The 19,970-nt window shown below is 30.1% G+C and overlaps 2 protein-coding genes across 5 annotated transcripts in view; one reads left to right on the top strand and one right to left on the bottom strand.

The window, feature by feature from the left end:
* Positions 1-19,970, top strand: part of LOC139424981 (uncharacterized) — a 49,016-nt gene that overhangs the window by 10,415 nt on the left and 18,631 nt on the right. The window lies entirely within an intron of this gene.
* The window catches only part of LOC107452552 (uncharacterized), a 56,508-nt gene continuing 39,814 nt past the window's right edge, over positions 3,277-19,970 (bottom strand). For 2 of the 4 annotated variants that reach the window (XM_071177476.1, XM_043046752.2), the window contains 4 exons: positions 12,200-12,324; positions 9,310-9,477; positions 5,214-5,352; positions 3,277-3,756 (listed from right to left, as the gene is read on the bottom strand). In XM_071177476.1, the coding sequence (XP_071033577.1) occupies positions 3,642-3,756; positions 5,214-5,352; positions 9,310-9,477; positions 12,200-12,324 (547 nt within the window). In that variant the 3' untranslated portion in view covers positions 3,277-3,641. Of the gene's footprint in view, positions 3,757-5,213; positions 5,353-9,309; positions 9,478-12,199; positions 12,325-16,345; positions 16,471-19,970 lie in introns of all 4 variants that reach the window. The other 2 variants (XM_071177477.1, XM_043046751.2) reach the window with 1 other exon arrangement.

Raw genomic sequence — 19,970 nt, forward strand, 5'->3', positions numbered from 1 at the left:
TGCCTTCTTGGTGCGTCGATTTTTTTGTTATTTAATATATATATATATATATATAGCAATGCTTCTTCTGTTTGCTAGTTCTGTTTTACCAAAGTATACTTACGAAAAAAGAGTTTTTAATAATTACCAATGCGTATTCCAGAAAGGAAAAACAACGACTGACCAATTGCATGCTATCAGGCAGATCTTGGAGAAAACCAAAGAGTATAACATTGACACAATTGACACATACCACTTATTTATTGACTTTAAAGCTGCCTACGACAGCATCAACCGAGGAAAACTACTTGAGGCTATGTTGGAGTTTAACATCCCAAAGAACTAATCAGCCTCACAAGAATGACACTCAAAAGAGTTTCGTGTGGAATAAAAAATCTCGTCAAGTCTCTCTGAACCATTCTTCACCGAAAAAGGCCTGAGACAGGGTGATTCCTTTTCTTGCCCGCTATTTAACATAGCTTTGGAAAAGGCCATTAGAGACTCTGGTATCAACACAAATGGAACAATCTTACAAAGAACTGTCCAACTACTCTCTTTTGCTGATGATATCGAAATAATTGGAAGAACAAAGCGCTCAGTCATTGACGCTTTTGTAGCACTTGAGAGTGCGGCGAAGGAGGTGGGACTAGTTATAAATGCTGACAAAACCAAGTTTTTGATCGCAACAAATAAAACTCCTGATCGATCTCCTCTGGAAATAATGACTTACTCTTTTGAAACTGTTAACCAGTTCAAGTACTTAGGAACCTTGATCTCTAGCCACAACAACCTGAAAATCGAAATAAATAACAGAATTTTCATGGCTAACAGAAGTTTCTACGGCCTCAGAAACCAACTCAAATCCAAGTTCATCAGTGTGAAGACAAAGTTAAACATCTACAAAACTGTAATCAGGCCTAGAGTTACGTATGGAAGTGAGTGCTGGACCCTAAACAAAACAGAGGAGGAAAAACTGCTAATTTTTGAAAGAAAAATTTTGAGGAAAATCTTTGGATCTCTTCAAGAGAATAACGTAAGGAGAATTCTTTACAACCACGAAATTTACAAAGAAATATGGCAAATTCGGTGGGACCGACATTGTGAGAATTATTAAAGCATCCCGCATTAGGTGGCTGGGCCACCTCTTCAGAAATTCTGATGCCGTCCCTGCCAAAAAAAGTGACTTTTTCCACAATTGAAGGGACGAGACGTAGGGGACGACCACCTACAAGATGGATAGACGACGTTGAAAAGGACCTCGAGCTATTGGGAGTCAACCGATGGCGGGCCGTCGCACCAGACAGGGCCAGATGGAGGAAAATCTGCAAGTCAGCCTTGGCCTGTGAAAGGCTGTTGCGCTTATGAAGAAGAAGAATCTACAAAATATACCACAATCAAGTAATTTTTTTTCTTTTGGAGGACCGTAAAAATAATATTTCCACTGCGAAATAAAAAATATTTAGATTGAATCGTAATTTGTTTAGAAAATTGTACTTTTGTCTCATTAAACTAAGACATTCTAAATGAATTAACAGCTAAGCAATTAAAATAATAAATTGAAATTAAAACCAAGGTTGCAAGTTACATTAATGTATTCGAAAATAGTAAAACTAAATTATATAATTATGGTCTAACTGGTAGTTACGATTTATACCTTATTGTGGGACTGTAAACATTTTGGGGGAAAAATTTTGCTATTTCACCAAGCATTTTTTTTTTTTTTTTTNTTTTTTTTTTTTTTTTTTTTTTTTTTTTTTTTTTTTTTTTTTTTTTTTGAAATAATAAGTCGTATTTTTTTCCTTTACATGCCTTAAACAATTACCTTTGTAATATTTCTTTCCTAATTTAATTCTCTGCTATAAACATGTTTTTAGTTCGGAATATTGTTCCAAATTACAAAGTTGAAACTAAAAATGGTATATCTTAATTGTAAAGTATATAAGTTTTACCATGACAATATTTTTAAATAGTTTTAAAATATACTCTTTAAAAAAATAAGCTATATATAACTAATTAATGGAGTTTGTTATAACCAATTGCTTTAATTACCCCAATATTACGCGTACCAAGTTTTGAACGAAATATCAAATTGGATACCTGCAAATGACGTCATCGAAGGTAAATTTATCAATTCAGAAGCCAATTAGGTTCAACACCCTCACACAACGTCGCTTACAGGTATCCAATTAAATCTGATTTAAATCACATGGTTGGGCATTATTACTTCATTTCTTCTTAAATTGCAAGTACAAAACTTTAGTTTCAGAATAAACAGAAAATTCTAACCAGAGTAATGACGAATTTACCCTAGATTATCTAAAATTTCGAATTAATAATATAATAATACATTTTTCTGCAAAAAAGGAATTCGAGAAAGTAAAGTTTTTAGATATATTACTGCAAACATTAAGAAAATGACAAATGAGTTGAAATTTTTCCTTTTTTCCATTTCTAACAAACACCAACGAATCTTTTATTCAGCAACAGCATTTATGCAGTAGCATGCGTCATTTATTTTAATAATCTTGACTAAACATTTGGATGAAATTATGGTAATACTACTTTTGGGAAAATGGAGCAAACAAAAGCCAGGAGAAAAATACTTAATTTGTTTCTTGAAGTAACTAATTTTTTTATGAGGAGTAGAAGAAGTGAAGATTTGTAAAAAAAAATACTGTAGGGAGATAATAAAAAGGAAGCATTTTCTTCATTTATTTGTGATAAAATTATAAATTTCAACTTTTGAACAAAAAATTACCATTTATATATTTTTTTATTAAAAGATTAAAAGTATATTAGAAAATACTTAATTTTTTTTATCCTATGAGAGATTCGTTTTACAAACGAGATACCTCAAAATGCCAGCTTATACGTATATAATTGTACTTGATATGTAAGTACTTAGAAATGTAGGATTTACTGCGTTTTCTGAAAGAAAAAGTCTTTTTTTCTCACTGAACTTCAGTCAACAAATTACTGTATAGACTATATGAGATTGCTTTTAGCTGCATGTTATACTATTTCATCTGAAATATTTCCCCAAACTTCTGTTTAATTTATTCTAAGACTTCTTCTTTTTTTCTAGTATTGTTATTTTGCGTATATTTAAATCTTTTCTCTTTCAGCAGCGTCCTCTTTTGAAACATTTTGTTACTAATTTCAAAATTAGGTGTCTCTGGTGTCTGAAGCAAAACTCAGCCATTTACTACTTACTTATTGTCACATTCCATTTTACTAAGTCCTCAAATTGTCAGTCAATCTTTAATTGTTTACTCAATAAATAAATAAACTGACACATTTTTTTATTTTTCAAAACACCTTTATTTTCATTTTTTATAAAATAAAAAATGTTTCACGTAATTTATTTATTTCAACATTATAAGCTCTATATAGCTATTCATGATTTGACCATGTTTTTAATAGCATATAATATGCTATAGGAATAAAGGATTTTTTCCTGGCACAAAGAATTTCTTAATAAAATTATGCATAGGATATACGCGACGAATTGCTTATAATTGACTGTATTTTTCTTTAAAAAAGTAACCATCAAAAACCAATCAAACTTTTAAGTACTCAAAAAAATCTTTCAACAGCTTCACTCTAATTTTCTTTCGAGTAATTTATTAAGATTCCTGCGAATGATTTTATATTCAATTCTGTCACATTCTTGATACTGAGTCTGTTGATTCGTGCTCAGATGCTTGTACGTTGGGACGAAGATTTTGTGGTAATGATAAACTAGTATCTTCTTTTTCTGTTTCATTTGATATGTTCCTACAAAAATAATAATAAAATTAAATTATGAATATAAATTAAATTATGAATCGAAATTAAATTATGAATCGAAATTAAATTATTAAATGAGTAAGTGCAAACTTTTTTGTTAAATTCATAATGCACCCCGAGAAAAATATGATCACAATGACCAGAATATGGTTAATTTAACCATATTCTGCAACCAATCAGCGTTCAACATCAGGATGTGGATCTTCAGGTATACAGAGCGCTCTCTACTGGCCTGCAAAGTTTTAACTCATTTTTGGGAAAACGAAACACCTTTAAACAAATCAATTAAATGATGTTTGATAGTTTCATGATCTTAAAGAAAGTGTTTAATCTTTCTTTGCGATAGGAGATAGACGCTGATTTTCACTTATGCTAAATATTATTGTCGGTCCCTCTAACATCTAAAAGTTTGAAAATTTATTTAAAAGTTTGAAAAATCACATCAACTAAACACTTCTAAAGTTACGAAATAGTTCTCTGAGTATTCCTTGAGAAATTCAATACAATATCTAAAACTGAAAGTGTCTCTTTCATTTTTGTAGTATAATGTGCGTATATGTACTTGCACTAATGTACTGGCACTCAGGATACCAGTACTCCTCACGGTAAAATCCATTTTAACCAAAACATGCTACGAAACGAAAATTTAATATATCGTATAATATTTTACTGAAAAATAGATTTTAGATACCATAATTTGATTCGGAATTCGTTATAGTATTGTAGTATCTTAAAACATGATACCATCCAAATTTACTGAAACTTTATTAAGATGTTAAATTAAACCATAGTTTTCTTAAATCAATAGTAAAGAAATTTATTTACTCTGTAATAAAACTACTCTTGGTGTTAAGCTATGCTTCAGAGTAATATTATGTTTCAACAAGACCTTAAATTTCTTACATTTGTATTCGTTTTAATCGTCTACAAACCAATATATTATTCTAGTTTCTAAAGGAAACGATAAACAGTATTAATAGATTATACCACGCTTTGTGCATTATGAAATTTTTGTTAGACTTTATTATAATTTTGAAGTAATTTTTAAACAACATAATGAATTTCAGTTACACTGTTTGAAATTTTCGTAACCATAATTTGGAGTCAAATTGAAAAATATAGGTTAGGAATGGTAGGAATAGGTTAGGAAAAATATAGGAAAAATATTATTAGAACCGGATAGGTTTGCATTCTTTGCTTATATAAATCAATCCTCCTAAGTTGAAAACTACAAATGAAAAGTTACCAACATGCGCTAAGCCTAACAGACGTATTCCACTCTTATATGGGCCTTTACGAAACTAGAGAAAAATAAACAAATTCTAAACAGGCATTTAGAAATATTGTATTTCAAAATATTTTATTTAGAAATATTGTATTTAGAAATGCTGTATTTAGAAATTTTGTATTCAGAAATATTGTATTTAGAAGTATATATATCCAACCTTTCAGGTTTTGGAGATGCTCTCTCTACTACGCTGGTTGCTGCTGCTGATGCACTTGCTTCTGTGTAAGACGGAGGAGGATCTGTTGGTGTTGAACACTGTACCGCAATGCTCCCTGCCATTAGATGTCTGCTAATTCCTGACAGAAAGTACATATTATTTATGAAATAAATGACAGCCTTTTCTAATTCAAGCTCACTGATATGAAAATGATTATCAACGGCATAAAATCAAATTCAAATGTAGAAACAAGAAAGAAAATCAAAGAAAATAACATGAGAACTTTAGATTAAATTTGAAGCCGTTTAGTAACAGAATTAGTGTTGGAAAATCAATTCATAGTATTTTAATAGACAAATTAAACCAATATGTTTAATGATTCTTTGATACAAATTAGAAATCAAAATTGAAGATATTATGTTACTAGAAATAAAATATTCTTCGCATATAGTAAAAATTTTATTATTTCGGTGCAATGTCACTTTTATTTATTAGTTTATGTTAGTTTAATAAACAAAATACCTTTATATAATATAAAAAATATAATGAAAAGGTTTTTCGGTGGATTCTTATTAGCTAGAAAATCACATGATACCAGTTTTTCTCGCATAAAAATATAAAGTTCTTTGTTTGTCATCTGCGTAAATTTAAAAAATAAATTTATGTAAGTATTTTCTATCTGTAAAATATTTATTTATGCAGCGGGGGCAATGTTTATTTATCATCCGCTTTTATCATTATCTGCTATTATTACGTTTTAGATTTCAATTATTATTCCAAATTAAAAGCATAAAACTAAAAGCTGTATTTCTTTATTATAACGTAATAATGACGAAAATATTTAACTTGGTACTTGAACGTATTAACAGTTTTAAAACTGCAAAGCGAAAAATAAGTTATATTTACTTTTATAACACATTTTGTGTAAAACTGCGTCTAGTCAACAAATGTGAATAAAATTGCGATTGCAAAATTGTAAAACATTATTAAGAATTACATTTTCCCTTGTTTATTTCATAATCTTTTTCACTTAAAGAATTTTTTAAGTAAACAAAATTCGAATATAAATTATTTTTAAAAATTGTCGATGAAGTTACAATGGTGACCGAGCGAAATTGTTAGGGCTTAAGTAAATAAGTGAAAGTTGTGATAATGAAATTAATCATTTTAGAATCTCTCACTTGAATACTTTTTCACTTATTTATAACAATCATCTAGAAGAAATTATTGGGACAACCGTGGAGGTTTGTGAACAATGAGAGAAGGGGACAAATCCCCTAGTTATTAATATAGCAAAATCTTATAATAGGGAGGAGTGTCATAATATCAGTAAACGGAGGAAAAGATTAATATTTAATCAAACTCTCATAATAATTATTTCTATATACTGTTCCTGTATGTACTGTAAGAAGAATATATTAAATAAAGGTTGTTGTTGTTCATTTACGTTGCATTAGAGCTACACAATGGGCTATTGGCGACGGTATGGGAAACATCCCTGAGGATGATCCGAAGACATGCCATCACAATTTTGATCCTCTGTGGAGGGGATGGCACCCCCCGCTTCGGTACCCCTACGACCTGCATGCGAAGTCGAGCACTTTACGGTAGAACAGTTTAACGAGGACCAATATCGCACACCCTCGGTCCCTGCGCAGGCTGATCCAAGTGGTCACCCTTCCGCACACTGACCGTAGCCAGTGATGCTTGACTTCGGTGATCTGCTGGGAACCGTGTCTTAATGATCGGGGACATATTAAATAAAGGAATTTCTCATGAACATTATATCATTTTAAGATGATACAAAATTTGAAAAATTCATTTTTATATCAAAAGNACGACCTGCACGCGAAGTTGAGCACTTTACGGTAGAACAGTTTAACGAGGACCAAAACCGCACACCCTCGGTCCCTACGCAGGCTGATCCAAGTTGTCACCCACCCGCACACTGATCATAGCCAGTGATGCTTGACGTCGGTGATCTGCTGGGAACCGTGTCTTAACAATCAGTCCACTGCGGGACATATTAAATAAAGGAATTCCTCATGAACATTATATCATTTTAAGATTATACAAAATTTGAAAAATTCATTTTCAAATCAAAAGGTAAAAATAACCAGATAACATTTTATAATATTTTTTATCTCTTTAAACTGCTGAAGGATGATGTATATTGATAAATTGTGTCAATACAATAACTGGAAATGAAATATTAACAAATTAATTTTTTTTAAATATGTTCAAAAATTTAACATCCTATTAAGAAGTGAAAACTGAGTTTGATCTAAATAAGAATCTAAACTTTACTAAATAATGAAATATCTCACTCTCCAGTTTCATAAATGTCATATCCCTTCCCAATCAAAGCAAAATCTACAAATTTTCCTATCGCAAAATAATCTTTCAAACTCTCTATAATACTCTACCAGATCAATGCAAAAGAATCATTTAACGCAACAAGATTGCAAACCTCAGCAAATAATTTTGTAAATTTCACTTAATTTATAAATAAATGTTTAATTTTTTAGCCATGTACAAAGGTTAAAATATATAATTTTGTGAAACTTCAGTTTTTTCAATACTATTAAGCAGATAGTGTTTTTCGAACTAATAAACTTATTATTGTTTTAAGAAAATCAAATGAATTTCTCAGTATTTTAGTCAGTTAAAAAAATTTTTAATTTCCATTTTTCTGAAATTAAGCACAAAATGAAGACATTTTTCCTAAATTTAAAATTAAAAGTCTTCGAAAGAAATAAGAATGCAATGCGGGTTACGAAATTTTAAGAACAAATGACAACTTTTCTATTTTTTCCTTTGACACTGTAAAAAACTTTTGTTGCATTGTTGCAACAATTTTTAGTGTTGAGGAAACCAAAAATTTTTACTGTGCATGTTGTCATATTTTTTATTTACTTTTTCCTTTCTATAGTTTTGTTTATTAATTTTTGTTCGTTTGTTTACTGACAACACATTTTTTCATGCTCATTAGAATCGATTAAATGACTTCATTACAAAAAGATTTCGTTAAAAAAATAAGCATATTTTTCGCAATAATTCTTTCAAACAATTATTATTCTTTCAATTTTACATAATTTGTTGCAAGATAACTGCAGTTCTATATTTAAAAATGTATTTTGTTAACCTCATCAGCAAAATACGTCATACGCTAATCATACGCCAGAGTTTTGTACAGTGCAATGATTAAATTTTGTGAAAAATGTAACGAAAATATTTATCATAATATTTATTTTATTTTATATTTTATAACCGTCGTTGAACAGCTGACCCAATTTTGAGTTCACGCCTACCAATGTTCAACGCTGCAACCTTGTAATTTTGAACCCAATCCAGAAGACAAGAGAACTCTAGGATCAAATATTGGGAGAAGTGTTGCCTTCTTGGATTATTTTTTAATGGAACTAATCCGCACTTATGTAACATGGAGAGGAAAACCACGAAAATCTCCAACTGTTAGTCTGACGGCAAGGGGACTCTAACCCATGATCCATCCACCACCAAAGATATTTTTCGTCAGCACCGTGGTCGGTGCGAGCCTGTTGCGGAATTCGTATCGACCAGCCATTGCTGAGATTTGAACCCGGTTCACCTCATTGGAAGGCCAATACTCTATCCCCTGAGCCACCACAGCTCTCATAATATTCTTTTATAACCGTCGTTGAGCAACCGACCCAATTTTTTGGATTTACTACTACTAATGTTCAACTCCGCAGCCTTGTAATTCTAAACCCAATCCAGAAGACGAGGGAAATCCTGGGAGAAATTTTGCCTTCGTGGAGGACTTTTTGATGGAACTGACCCGCATTTGCGTGACATGGAGAGGAGGACTACGAGAACCTCCCACGGTTAGCCTGACGGCAAGAGGACTCTAACCCATGATCCTTCTACCACTGAGGATATTTCACCTCCGCACAGTGATCGGTGCAAGCCGGATGCAGAATTCGTATCGACCAGCCATCGCCAGGATCGAACCCCGGTTCACCTCATTAGAAAGCGAATGCTCTATTCCCTGAGCCACCACAGCACTCATAATATTTATTGTAGTTGTTCGATTGTGCATTAAAGAAAAAAGTACCTCTTTGTGAATTCATGGGTACTGCATATATGTGTTCTGGTTGTTCTACGCCTAGTAGAACATGAGAGGAATCCAAAGGTGTCGTCACTATAGACGATTGACATGGAAAAGAATATACATTAGCCATACCACTTGTCGTGCTACTACAGTGCAAAGCATAGAGAGGACCTGCAAAATCAATTTTGAGACATAAACAAATAAGGCATAGGTTGCTAAAATGTTTGATGGTATTAAAAAAAAACTATACTTTAAACATACTATAACTTAACACTTCTTTAAAAATTATCAATAATAATAATGAAAACTCATGCTAAAAAATTTGCATGCTGTACATTTATTAAATATTAAAATCTTCTTGAGATAGTTTAAACATTTAATAAACTTGATTAAGTATACAGCAAACCACATTTTTTTTATTTTAAAAATGATGCATCTGCACTGGATTTAACATCAGAGTTGTAAACACCAAGAAAAAAAACTTTTTTCAAAAGAACCAACTGTAAATCATTTACCAGGAGTCTCTTGTAAAATTACACTGAATTAAAAACAGTAACTTTCAGTAAATAAATAGAAAAATAATTTCAGGTAAGTCGGTTATTTTACAGAAATAAGGATAAAAATCCCTGTAAGCATCTCTTAGACTTTTGGCATTTTCGGGTTGTGAAACATTAGAAAGATTTCCATATCCCTGATTAGAGAATATTTGTATAGTTTGATAGAAATAATGTTTGTATAGAAATCGATATAGTTTTTTTACACGAGGCATCGAACACAGACCAGAGCCGTCTACCCACCACATCGCATGGGTGACTTATTACCTATAAAATAAATAACCTATGAAATAAATGCCTAAGAAATTAATTACCTATGGAATAAATAATGAAACATTGAAATATCTGAAAGAAAGACACCTTAGAGAAACGCAAACGAAAAAGTTATTTTTGGTAATAATATAAAGGAGAAACTCAGTTATATGCGTTTAAAAAAACCTAAGGTAATTGAACGAAGCTTGTTTTTTTTCTATATTTTTTACAGAAATGTCTGACGGTGCAGAGTTAATTAAGTGTGGTTATTTGTAAGTTTTGTTGTTTTTCACCTGTACTTCAAAAACATTGATTTTAAAGATGCGGTTAAATTTTAAAATAATAAAATAATAAATAATAAACTTATTATTATTATTATTATTTTAATTATTATTATCATTTTAATTATTATTATCATTTCAATAATAAATAACTAAAATAATAAAATATTAAATAAGAATATACGTAATTTATTTATTTTTTAAACAAATGAGCTTTTCTCAAAAACTTTGCAAACTACTTTTTTTTCCTTTTTTAATAACTTTTTGGCAAATAAACTAACGTTTTTTTCAATTATAAAACTCCATCCATTAATTAAAACAGCATTAAATTGTCGACAGTTGCTAACACATTAACATATTTTTGACCATCGTTGGTTCTTTAGTTCACAAATGTCAGCGGCAAATTATTTCTTTATGTGGGATAATTAAAAGAATATTCCAACTATTGGTTAGCTCTCAAATCTTGTGCCAGCTGTATAATTAATAATATTACGAGTAATAGCTGTATTTTTATTTGCAATATTATGCTGTTTCTTTTAAATTTTAAGCTTTTTAAACTTTTCGACTCTCTATTAATCATATAGTCATACAAAAATGCTGAATGATTCGCTGAATCACTCAATTAGTAGTAATTAATAAAATATTAATAGAAAATAGTAATGGCATTAAATAAAATAAACAAATACTTAGATAATTGGAATAATTAATAATTGTAAAAATATACTTAAACTTTAGGATTTAAATCCTTCTTTGTAACGTAAGTTTACTGTTTTTCACTTTTAATGTTTTATTCAAAATTATCATTGATATTAATTAGAGTATTGATTGATATGAGTTTAACATAGTAATTAATATTATTTTAACATATTGATTGATATTATTTTAACATTGATACTAGTTTAAGGTAGTTATAGAGTTACAATCTGCATCTTCAAAATTATCCGAAAGAAAAAGATATCTGAATCGTTTACTACACTTCGTGCCAAACTTCTCACAATTTTCACTTTTTTTTTCTCCTCTTCTGTCATTTTATTTGTATCTCTATGTGATATGCTACGGCTCGTTTTTTTACTTTCTTATGCAAATTATAAGGTTTGCCGGCAAAATACTCGAAATTTGGATAAATTATCGATCGAAAACAAAAAATAACTTTTTTACAGAGATTCAAATCCCAATAAAAAAAATTAGTTTTAGTTTTTTTTCAAACTTCTTTACTGGAAATAACTTCCTTGAAGGCAAACCGTGATTTCATCAAAAACTGTACTGTTTATTTGGCAAATAATAGCATAAACAGCTTTATAACAACGCCAAGTACACTGTTAGAAATTTCATTCTAAAATTACGGCAAAATGAACGGCAGCAGTATATCCATCCAATTAACCATAAACTTTACTGTTAAGGACATTTTTTACTTTTATGGTTTTGAAACCGTTGCGATTTTGATCCTCTACAGAGGGGATGGCTCCTCCTCGTTGGTAGCCCGACGTCCAGCGTGCGAAATCGAGCACTTTATGGTAAAACAGTTTAGTGAGGTATAACTTTGGGATTCCGGAAGGTAAAAATACCTTGACGATGAACCTCTTTTAAACCCGAGGGAAAATTTTTGTTTCATTTCTTTTGGGTAAAATGCGACTTGTTATCAAATAACAATTCCTTACTTTGCAGATTGATCGATTCTAACATCTTTAGATAAAGGAACTCTAATATTATTAAGCTACAGATCCTTGTTTGAAATGAAAGGAAATGAAAGTGAAAAGTTAAGTGTAAAACAATCCAGCAGTTTACATAAAATGAAATAAAACTTACCGCCATTAAGTGAAGCATGATGCCTTCGATATGGAACGCATCTTCTACATATGAGACAAGAAACAAGTGTGACAAATATAATGACCACCATCGAGCCGAGGGCAGATCCCAAGAGCACAGATTGACTAGAATTAGAAGTATTATTTGAATTTAAAAACATTTTTTTTCACTCTAATGCAAGAATTATAATTTATATTAAAGTCCAATAGTTAATAGGTAAGAATCATATTCTTTTATTGGTTCTTATTCAATGTCCTGTATAACGCATACTAATTTAGAGTTCAAATTTTAATATTTTTAATTTTAAATATTCCACCACAATTTACTTTTTCTAGATAAAAAATGTATAGATGTTATAACCATATAATGTTACAACTGTTTATAAGTGTTGGTAGTCATTTTTTTTGGTAGGGATATTTTACTCTTCCCGAAAACAGGTAAATATTAGAGACATTTTCAACGACTAGTGCACTGCTAAAATTTTCATTCTAAACTCCTGGGAACCGGCAACAGTCTGTCCATCCAATTAATCGTGAAGTTTACGGTAAAGAACATTTATGATTTTTAAACTTGTTGCAAGTTATGGCTTAAGAATCATGAATATAAAACAATGCGGTTTTTTAACCATTTACAAATAGATTGGTTTCAAAACCGTAAAGAAGAAATTTAACTGGATATTGGAGATAGTTTAGTTGTTTTATGGTGCTGCCATCTATGCTTAAACGAGCGTATCATATTCTAACTGCCCAGAGTCCCTAATGGGGAGTGCAGGACACTGGAAACTCTTCACGTGCTGAAGGGAATGGATGAAATAATGGCGTCAATTTTGGGACTCGAAGCCCGGTTCTATCAGTCATGAGATAGACAGATTAACCCTCTCGTTTAAAATAATACCCAGTTGAAAGTAACCTACCAGGCTTTATTTGGTGGGTCTACTTGGTGCGATAAAGTTCCTCTTATTCAATCGTATTAATTGAACGCGGTTAATAAACGGTTATTTTCGCAGTTAACAGTTTCAATACTCTCTCATTAACGGTTATTTGGCTCCTTTACTTTAATCTGGTAAAAAAAACTATTAAATCAATTGCTATTTTCCCATTTTTACCAAGAAATTTCTTACTGTGTGAGGGGATGTGCAAAGGATTTCACTGCACTACTAGAATTAAGTTTCAAAATGATATTCATCTCTAGTATAGCTCATCCATATGTGAATCTGCTAAAACGTTAAAGTTTCTTTTTATACTTTCAAAATATATACAGACTCTACATATGCGATATCTATGCAAAATGTACATGTAAAATTAATTTATGCCTAAAATGCAATTTGATATGCTCCATTTTTATAAAAATAATGTTCCTATTTGATTAAAAACACATTTTTTAAGGAAATTATTATGCAAGGTGCTTTTCCAAAGTAATTTTTATTTTTGAATAAAATATTATATTATGAGCCACATTTAGAAAAAACAAACTTAGTAGCAATGTTTTGCAAGTTCCTCTAGTAAATTTTAATCTAATTTAATCTAAACGTTCTAAAAAATATTCTTTATTAGATTGTATAACTCATTAACTCCCTCAGTTTTTTCTTTAAGAGTTAAAATAAAAATGAAATTTTTAAATAAATTTAATAACGTGAAAATATTATAAAGTTACAAAAGAAGCTTACTTTTTTTAATAATAAAGTTTACTCAAATATTTTTAAAACATCCTTAAGCAATTTATTACAACTTAATTATTCTTAACAAATTCAATAATACTGCCGCATTAAATAAGTTTCATTTTCAATGCATATTTTGTCAGAGTCAAAAATATATACCTATTTATTAAATANCTTTCTTTGTTATGTAAGTTTACTTTTTTTTTTCACTTTCGATGCTTTGTTCAGAATTATCATTGATATCATTGATTTTCAGAATTATTATTGAGTATTGATTGATATTAGTTTAACGTAGTAATTTATATTATTTTATCATATTGATTAATATTATTTTATCATTGATATTAGCATTTCAAAATTATCCGAAAGAAAAAGATATCGAAATCGTTTACTGCACTTCGCCAAGCTTCTCACAATGTTCGCTTTTTTTTCTCCTCTTCAGTAATTTTATTTGTATTTCTATGTGATATGCTACGGCTCGTTCTTTTACTTTCTTTTACAAATTAAGAGATTTGTCAGCACTCAAAATTTTCATAAATTATAGAATAATTTCTGTAAAAAAGATATTTTTAGTTTTTTTGCAAGCTTCTTTACTAGAAATAACTTCCTTGTAAGAAAACCGTGATTTCATCAAAACCTCTACTGCTTATTTGGCAAACAATAGCATAAATAGCTTTATAACAACGCCAAATACACTGTCAGAAATTTCATTCTAAAATTAGGGCAAAATAACCGGCAGCAGTATATCCATCCAATTAACCGTAAAACTTTCGGTAAAGAACATTTTATACCTTTACGGTTTTGAAACCGTTTACAACTAGTTAAATATAAAATGGCACGGTTTTTTTACCGTTTACAATTAGGATGATTTCAAAACCGTAAAAAACGAAGCATAACTGGGATTATAAGGCTTTGGAAACTCTTCATGTGTTTTAGGGAGGGAGAAAATAATATGGTGCTAACGCTGGGTCTCAAACTCCGTGCTGTCGGTCATGATATTGACAGATTAGCCCTCTAGGCTATAATATGTACCCAGCAGCAAGGAACTAAGAGCCTGGTTTCCTAGAACAAGCCCCTTATCTGGGCGTCAGCGTTAAGTTGACGTTACCCTGACGCCAACAAAATACTGATTTGTTAGCTCAAGACCTGGTTTCTTAGAAGAAGCGTCTTAACTGGGCGTCAGCGTTAAGTTGATCTAATTTTGACGCCATTAAATACCGTTTTGTTAGCTCAGTGTGAGCAGTCAGTTTAACAGACATTATCTCGCATTGCGCATGCGTTAATAACGTAAACAAATATCTATTTTGAATTTGTATTGATTTTGTAATTGTTGACCAGTGCTTTAAAGAACAAATAATGACTTTGTCCAAGAAAAAACACATTATAGCTTAGCTAAATGAAGAAGAAGAGGAAAAAGAAGCTATGTTTAATGTTAAAATTAAAATCTTGGCTGATTTCAATGCTCTGTTGTTGGCTGTTGTCCGCCATTGCTTCTGTTGTTAACGTCACGTTGTAATCCAACTGCAGTTAATTTTAAAGGCAATTGTCGTTCAAGCTGAGCGTTCGATGACGTATGCTGTCAAACTCATAAATTGACCAATCAGAGGTAAACGTTTGCTTCAAGCTGACGCCGACGTTTCCTAAGAAACCAGGCCTTAAGTGGTTTCATTAGCTAGGATTAGTTGGTGCGATAAAATTCTTGTTGTTTAATCATATTAAGTGAAAGCAGTTAATAAACGATTTTTCTCTCAGTTAATAGTATGATTATCATCTTATTTATGGTTATTTGGTCTTATTTGAACACAGTAAAATAACAATTAAAAAAATTGTTATAGAACCATTTTTTCAGGGAAATGTTTAACAGTGTAGAGCTATCATAATTTTTTTATATTTTACTAAAAATTTTGGTTTTTTTTTATATTGTTTTTCCTTGATATATATTTTTTGAATAAGAAATATTTATTTTAAAAAAACACAAAAGAAGGCAAACTTATAACTTTGAGTGAAAGCTGTTGTTTTAGTTTATTTATGTCACACTGCAGCTGCACAATGGGCTATTGGCGACGGTCTGAAAGACTTGTTGCAATTTAGATCCTCTGCTGAGGGGATCCAACGTCCAACGTTTGAATTCGAGCACTTTACTATAAAACAGTTTAATGATGTATACCTTTGAAATTCCGCAAGGTAAAAATATCTTGATGATGAACCTCCTTTAAACCCAAGAGTAAATTTTAGTTTCATTTCTTTTGGGTAAATTATGACTGTTATCAAACAACAATTTATTAATTTGCAGATTGTTCGATTTCAACATCTTTAGATAAAGGAACTCTTGTATTATTAAGCCACAGATCCATGTTTGAAGTGACCCTTTTTATTAGAAAATATTCTTTTAAAATTAAATACGCTCATATCATTTCTTTGAGGAAATGAAAATGAAAAGTTAAGTGCAAAACAATCCTGCAATTTACATGAAATAGAATAAAACTTACCGCCATTAAGGGAAGCATGATGTCTTCGATATGGAACGCATCTTCTGCATATGAGACAAGAAACAAGTGTGACAAATATAATGACCACCATGGAGCCGAGGGCAGATCCCAAGAGCACAGATTGACTGGAATTAAAAGTACTTTTTGAATTTTAAAAAAAAAATTAACTCTAATGCTAGAATTATAATTTATGTTAAAGTCCAATAGTTAATAAGTAAAATTCATATTCTTTTATGGGTCCTTATTCAATGTCCTGTATAACGCATAGTAATTTAGAGTGCAAATTTTAATATTTTTAATTATAAATATTCTTTATAAATTATATAAATTCTTTTTGCATGTTGTGTTTCTAAATAATTTATTTTGTTTTTTACATATATTTAATAATATTCTTATTAATTTTCTGGATACTTTTAAAAAATATTTCTGTAATATCAATAACTATTGATATTCCTTTCTTGAATATTGGGGAGGTTTTTTAAAAATATTTTATGGTAACAATAAATATTTACTTTAAAATAGCTTGATAATGTACTTACAGATTTAATTTCTTTTTTTTTCATCTTTTCGTTTCTTTAATATTCCAGATACTTTTTAAGAATATTTTTATAGCATCTATAAGTATTTAATTTAAAATATTTTAATAACGCACTTACAGATTTATTTTCTTTATTTCCATCTTTACTTCTCTGTAATTTTCAGGTTGTTGTTTTTTTAAGAACACTTTTAATAGTATCAGTAAATATATATTTTAAAATATTTTAATAATGCAGTTACCGATTTGGTTTTCTTATTTTCATCTTCACTTATAAAATGTTTCTTATTTTTGTATTTACATTTTTAGCCGCTTAAACGCATACCAACCCTGAAATAAATACCTTTATAAGTCAAAGGAAATTGTATGAAAATAGAATTAAAATCAATAATATTTCTTGAATATTTCTTATAATGCATTTTCTACGACTTTCTATGACCCTTTTACTCAAAATGGACCACCTTGCACTCCATACTGTATTACAGTCTCCTAGACCAATTATCTGTAGAGTCATACATCAGTCACGGCTTTCTTAAGAATTTTGGGAAAAGTGGAAATGTTTCGAAGAATGTTGCCGACTCTCTCCAACAATTTTGCGTAAAGTGGCAATGTTTCGAAAAATTTGGCCAACCCTCTCCAACAATTTTGTGTAAAGTGGCAATGTTTCGAAAAACGTTGCCGACTCTCTCCAATAATTTTGTGTAAAGTGGCAATGTTTCGAAAAATTTTGTCGACTCTCTCCAACAATTTTGTGCAAAGTGGCAATGTTTCGAAAAAGATTGCCGACTCTCTCCAATAATTTTGTGTAAAGTGGCAATGTTTCGACTCTCGCCAACAATTTTGTGTAAAGTGGCAATGTTTCGAAAAATGTTGCCGACTCTCCCCAACAATTTTGTGTAAAGTGGCAATGTTTCGAAAAAGGGTGCCGACTCTCCCCAACAATTTTGTGTAAAGTGGCAATGTTTCGAAAAATGTTGCCGATTCTCTCCAACAATTTTGTGTAATGTGGCAATGTTTCAAAAAAGTTTGCCGACTCTCTCCAACAATTTTGACGCATTTGAGCCCCGTTAGATGACCTCAAATTATTGTATCAGAGCTTATATCACAACTCGGTGAATAACAGACATCATAAAAAATTCTAAAACCGTTCTAACAATGTCAACATAAACGAACTCTGTTAAATACTCTCTCCAAAATCTCTTGGACCTTAAATAAACTAAATTCATTTCAAAATACTTTTTGAAATTAAAATCACGTAATACTCCTGGAATCGGTTTTATAAGAATTTAAAACAACTCTACACTCTTAGAACAAATTCAAATGAAACATGCATACTTAACTTATTTAGCTTAACTGCATCCATTAAATTTCGCGAACGTCTCCTATCGCAATCCAATTTTAAAAAAGCTCATTTTGCCTTCCAAAATTCTTCCTATTGACTTAGAAACCCTCATTAAACAACGGATCAAACTTGCATAAAATGTTTGCGTAATTCCTTTAGAGCGCTAATGGAAAATATCTCTTTGAATCAGCTTCAAAGAGAAGCAATAAAACAAATTAAAACATTTTTATCGCCAAAGCATCATTATTCTACTACCTGCTTAGAATCATTAAAAGAAAATCTTGCATGCTAATTTAATGTATAAAATACTTTCTTTCGGCATATTCAATTTATAAAAAAAGAATTAAGGAACAAGATATAGTTTAAAATTATGCTTTTGTGTAACGAACTTCAGTAATTACATAAGGAAACATTTTTTAAAAAAATTTTCTTTCTTTACTAAATAAAACTTAAACCAAACATTCTATTTTTTTTAACTATTGCGTTTTCCTATTTAAATCCTCAAATAATAACTAAATCTTAAAAAGTATGAATGCTACTGCATTTTCTATGATTCCAAATTTTTGCAAAGTAAAATTAATAATATTAACAAAAAAAATATCTAAAATAATGGCTGTTCTAAACAGCTTTTATTGCTCTTAGAGCAATTTATAAATTCTTTTAAAAAACTATCTTTACTGATGAAAACTTAAAACAGCCATTTATTTTTAACAATTGCATTTTCCCATTTAAATCCTAGAAGTAATTTAATCTTAAAATGAGCACTACAGCATTTTCCATGAATTCAAAATTACGCAAAATAAAATTAAAAAAGTTACACTAAAAAAAATATCAAAATTAGTGGCTATTTTAAACCGATCTTGTATCTTGTTAGAACAAATGATAATTTTTTAAGAAATTTTCTTTCTTTATAAAAAAAACCTTAAGGCAACCCTCTCTATTCCTATTTAAATCCTATTTAAGTTCCACAAATCATAGCTAAATTTTTTAAGTATGAGTACTTCTGCATTTTCTATTATTTCAAATTTATACAAAATAAAATTAAAGGAAAGCTATTCTAAAAATAATATTGCACACGAGCGTCACACTTTGGGTGACGTTAGGGGCTCTAAACGTTAAAACGCTCTACTAATCCAAGTATTGGGCCGATATTTCTCAGGTTGTGGCCTCCCCTTTATTTTAGGGGTGAAAAATTCGAATTCGTCGAAAAAAAATTTTATTTATTCAAGAACGTTGTTTGCGTCTGATTTCTCAATTTAAAATATTGTCTGCGCTAATTAATTAGCATATTTGATATCACCCCCTTTAATCATTAAGATTGAGTCCTAGAACATGAAGATCCAAACACTAAATCAAAAGATATTCAGGGTGGTCCGATTTTATTTTACTCACTGTGCATATGAATTCGCTACACGTTTTTTGTGTTACATTTTGTGTTTTATTCTGTATTTTCTTGAATTTTTATTTTCTATTTTTGCTTGGTTTGTTTTACTTTGCATTTTTTGCTTAATTTATTCTATTTTCGCCTCAATTTTTTTTTAGTTCTCCTGAAACTATTGTATTGACTTATTTCGATTTGGCTATATTAATACAATATTAGTAAGCAGTCTTTTTCGCTGATATAATCGTGTCAGCTGAAGAGGAAATTACATCTTTTCCTATTTAGTTTTCCACCTTTTTAATTAATTTATTTTTTTTATTTTACATATTTTACTTTTTTTAATCTATATATATAAGGTTTTTTAAAA

This window comes from Parasteatoda tepidariorum, chromosome 2 (genome assembly GCF_043381705.1).
Source record: "Parasteatoda tepidariorum isolate YZ-2023 chromosome 2, CAS_Ptep_4.0, whole genome shotgun sequence".
NCBI lineage: Eukaryota > Metazoa > Arthropoda > Arachnida > Araneae > Theridiidae > Parasteatoda > Parasteatoda tepidariorum.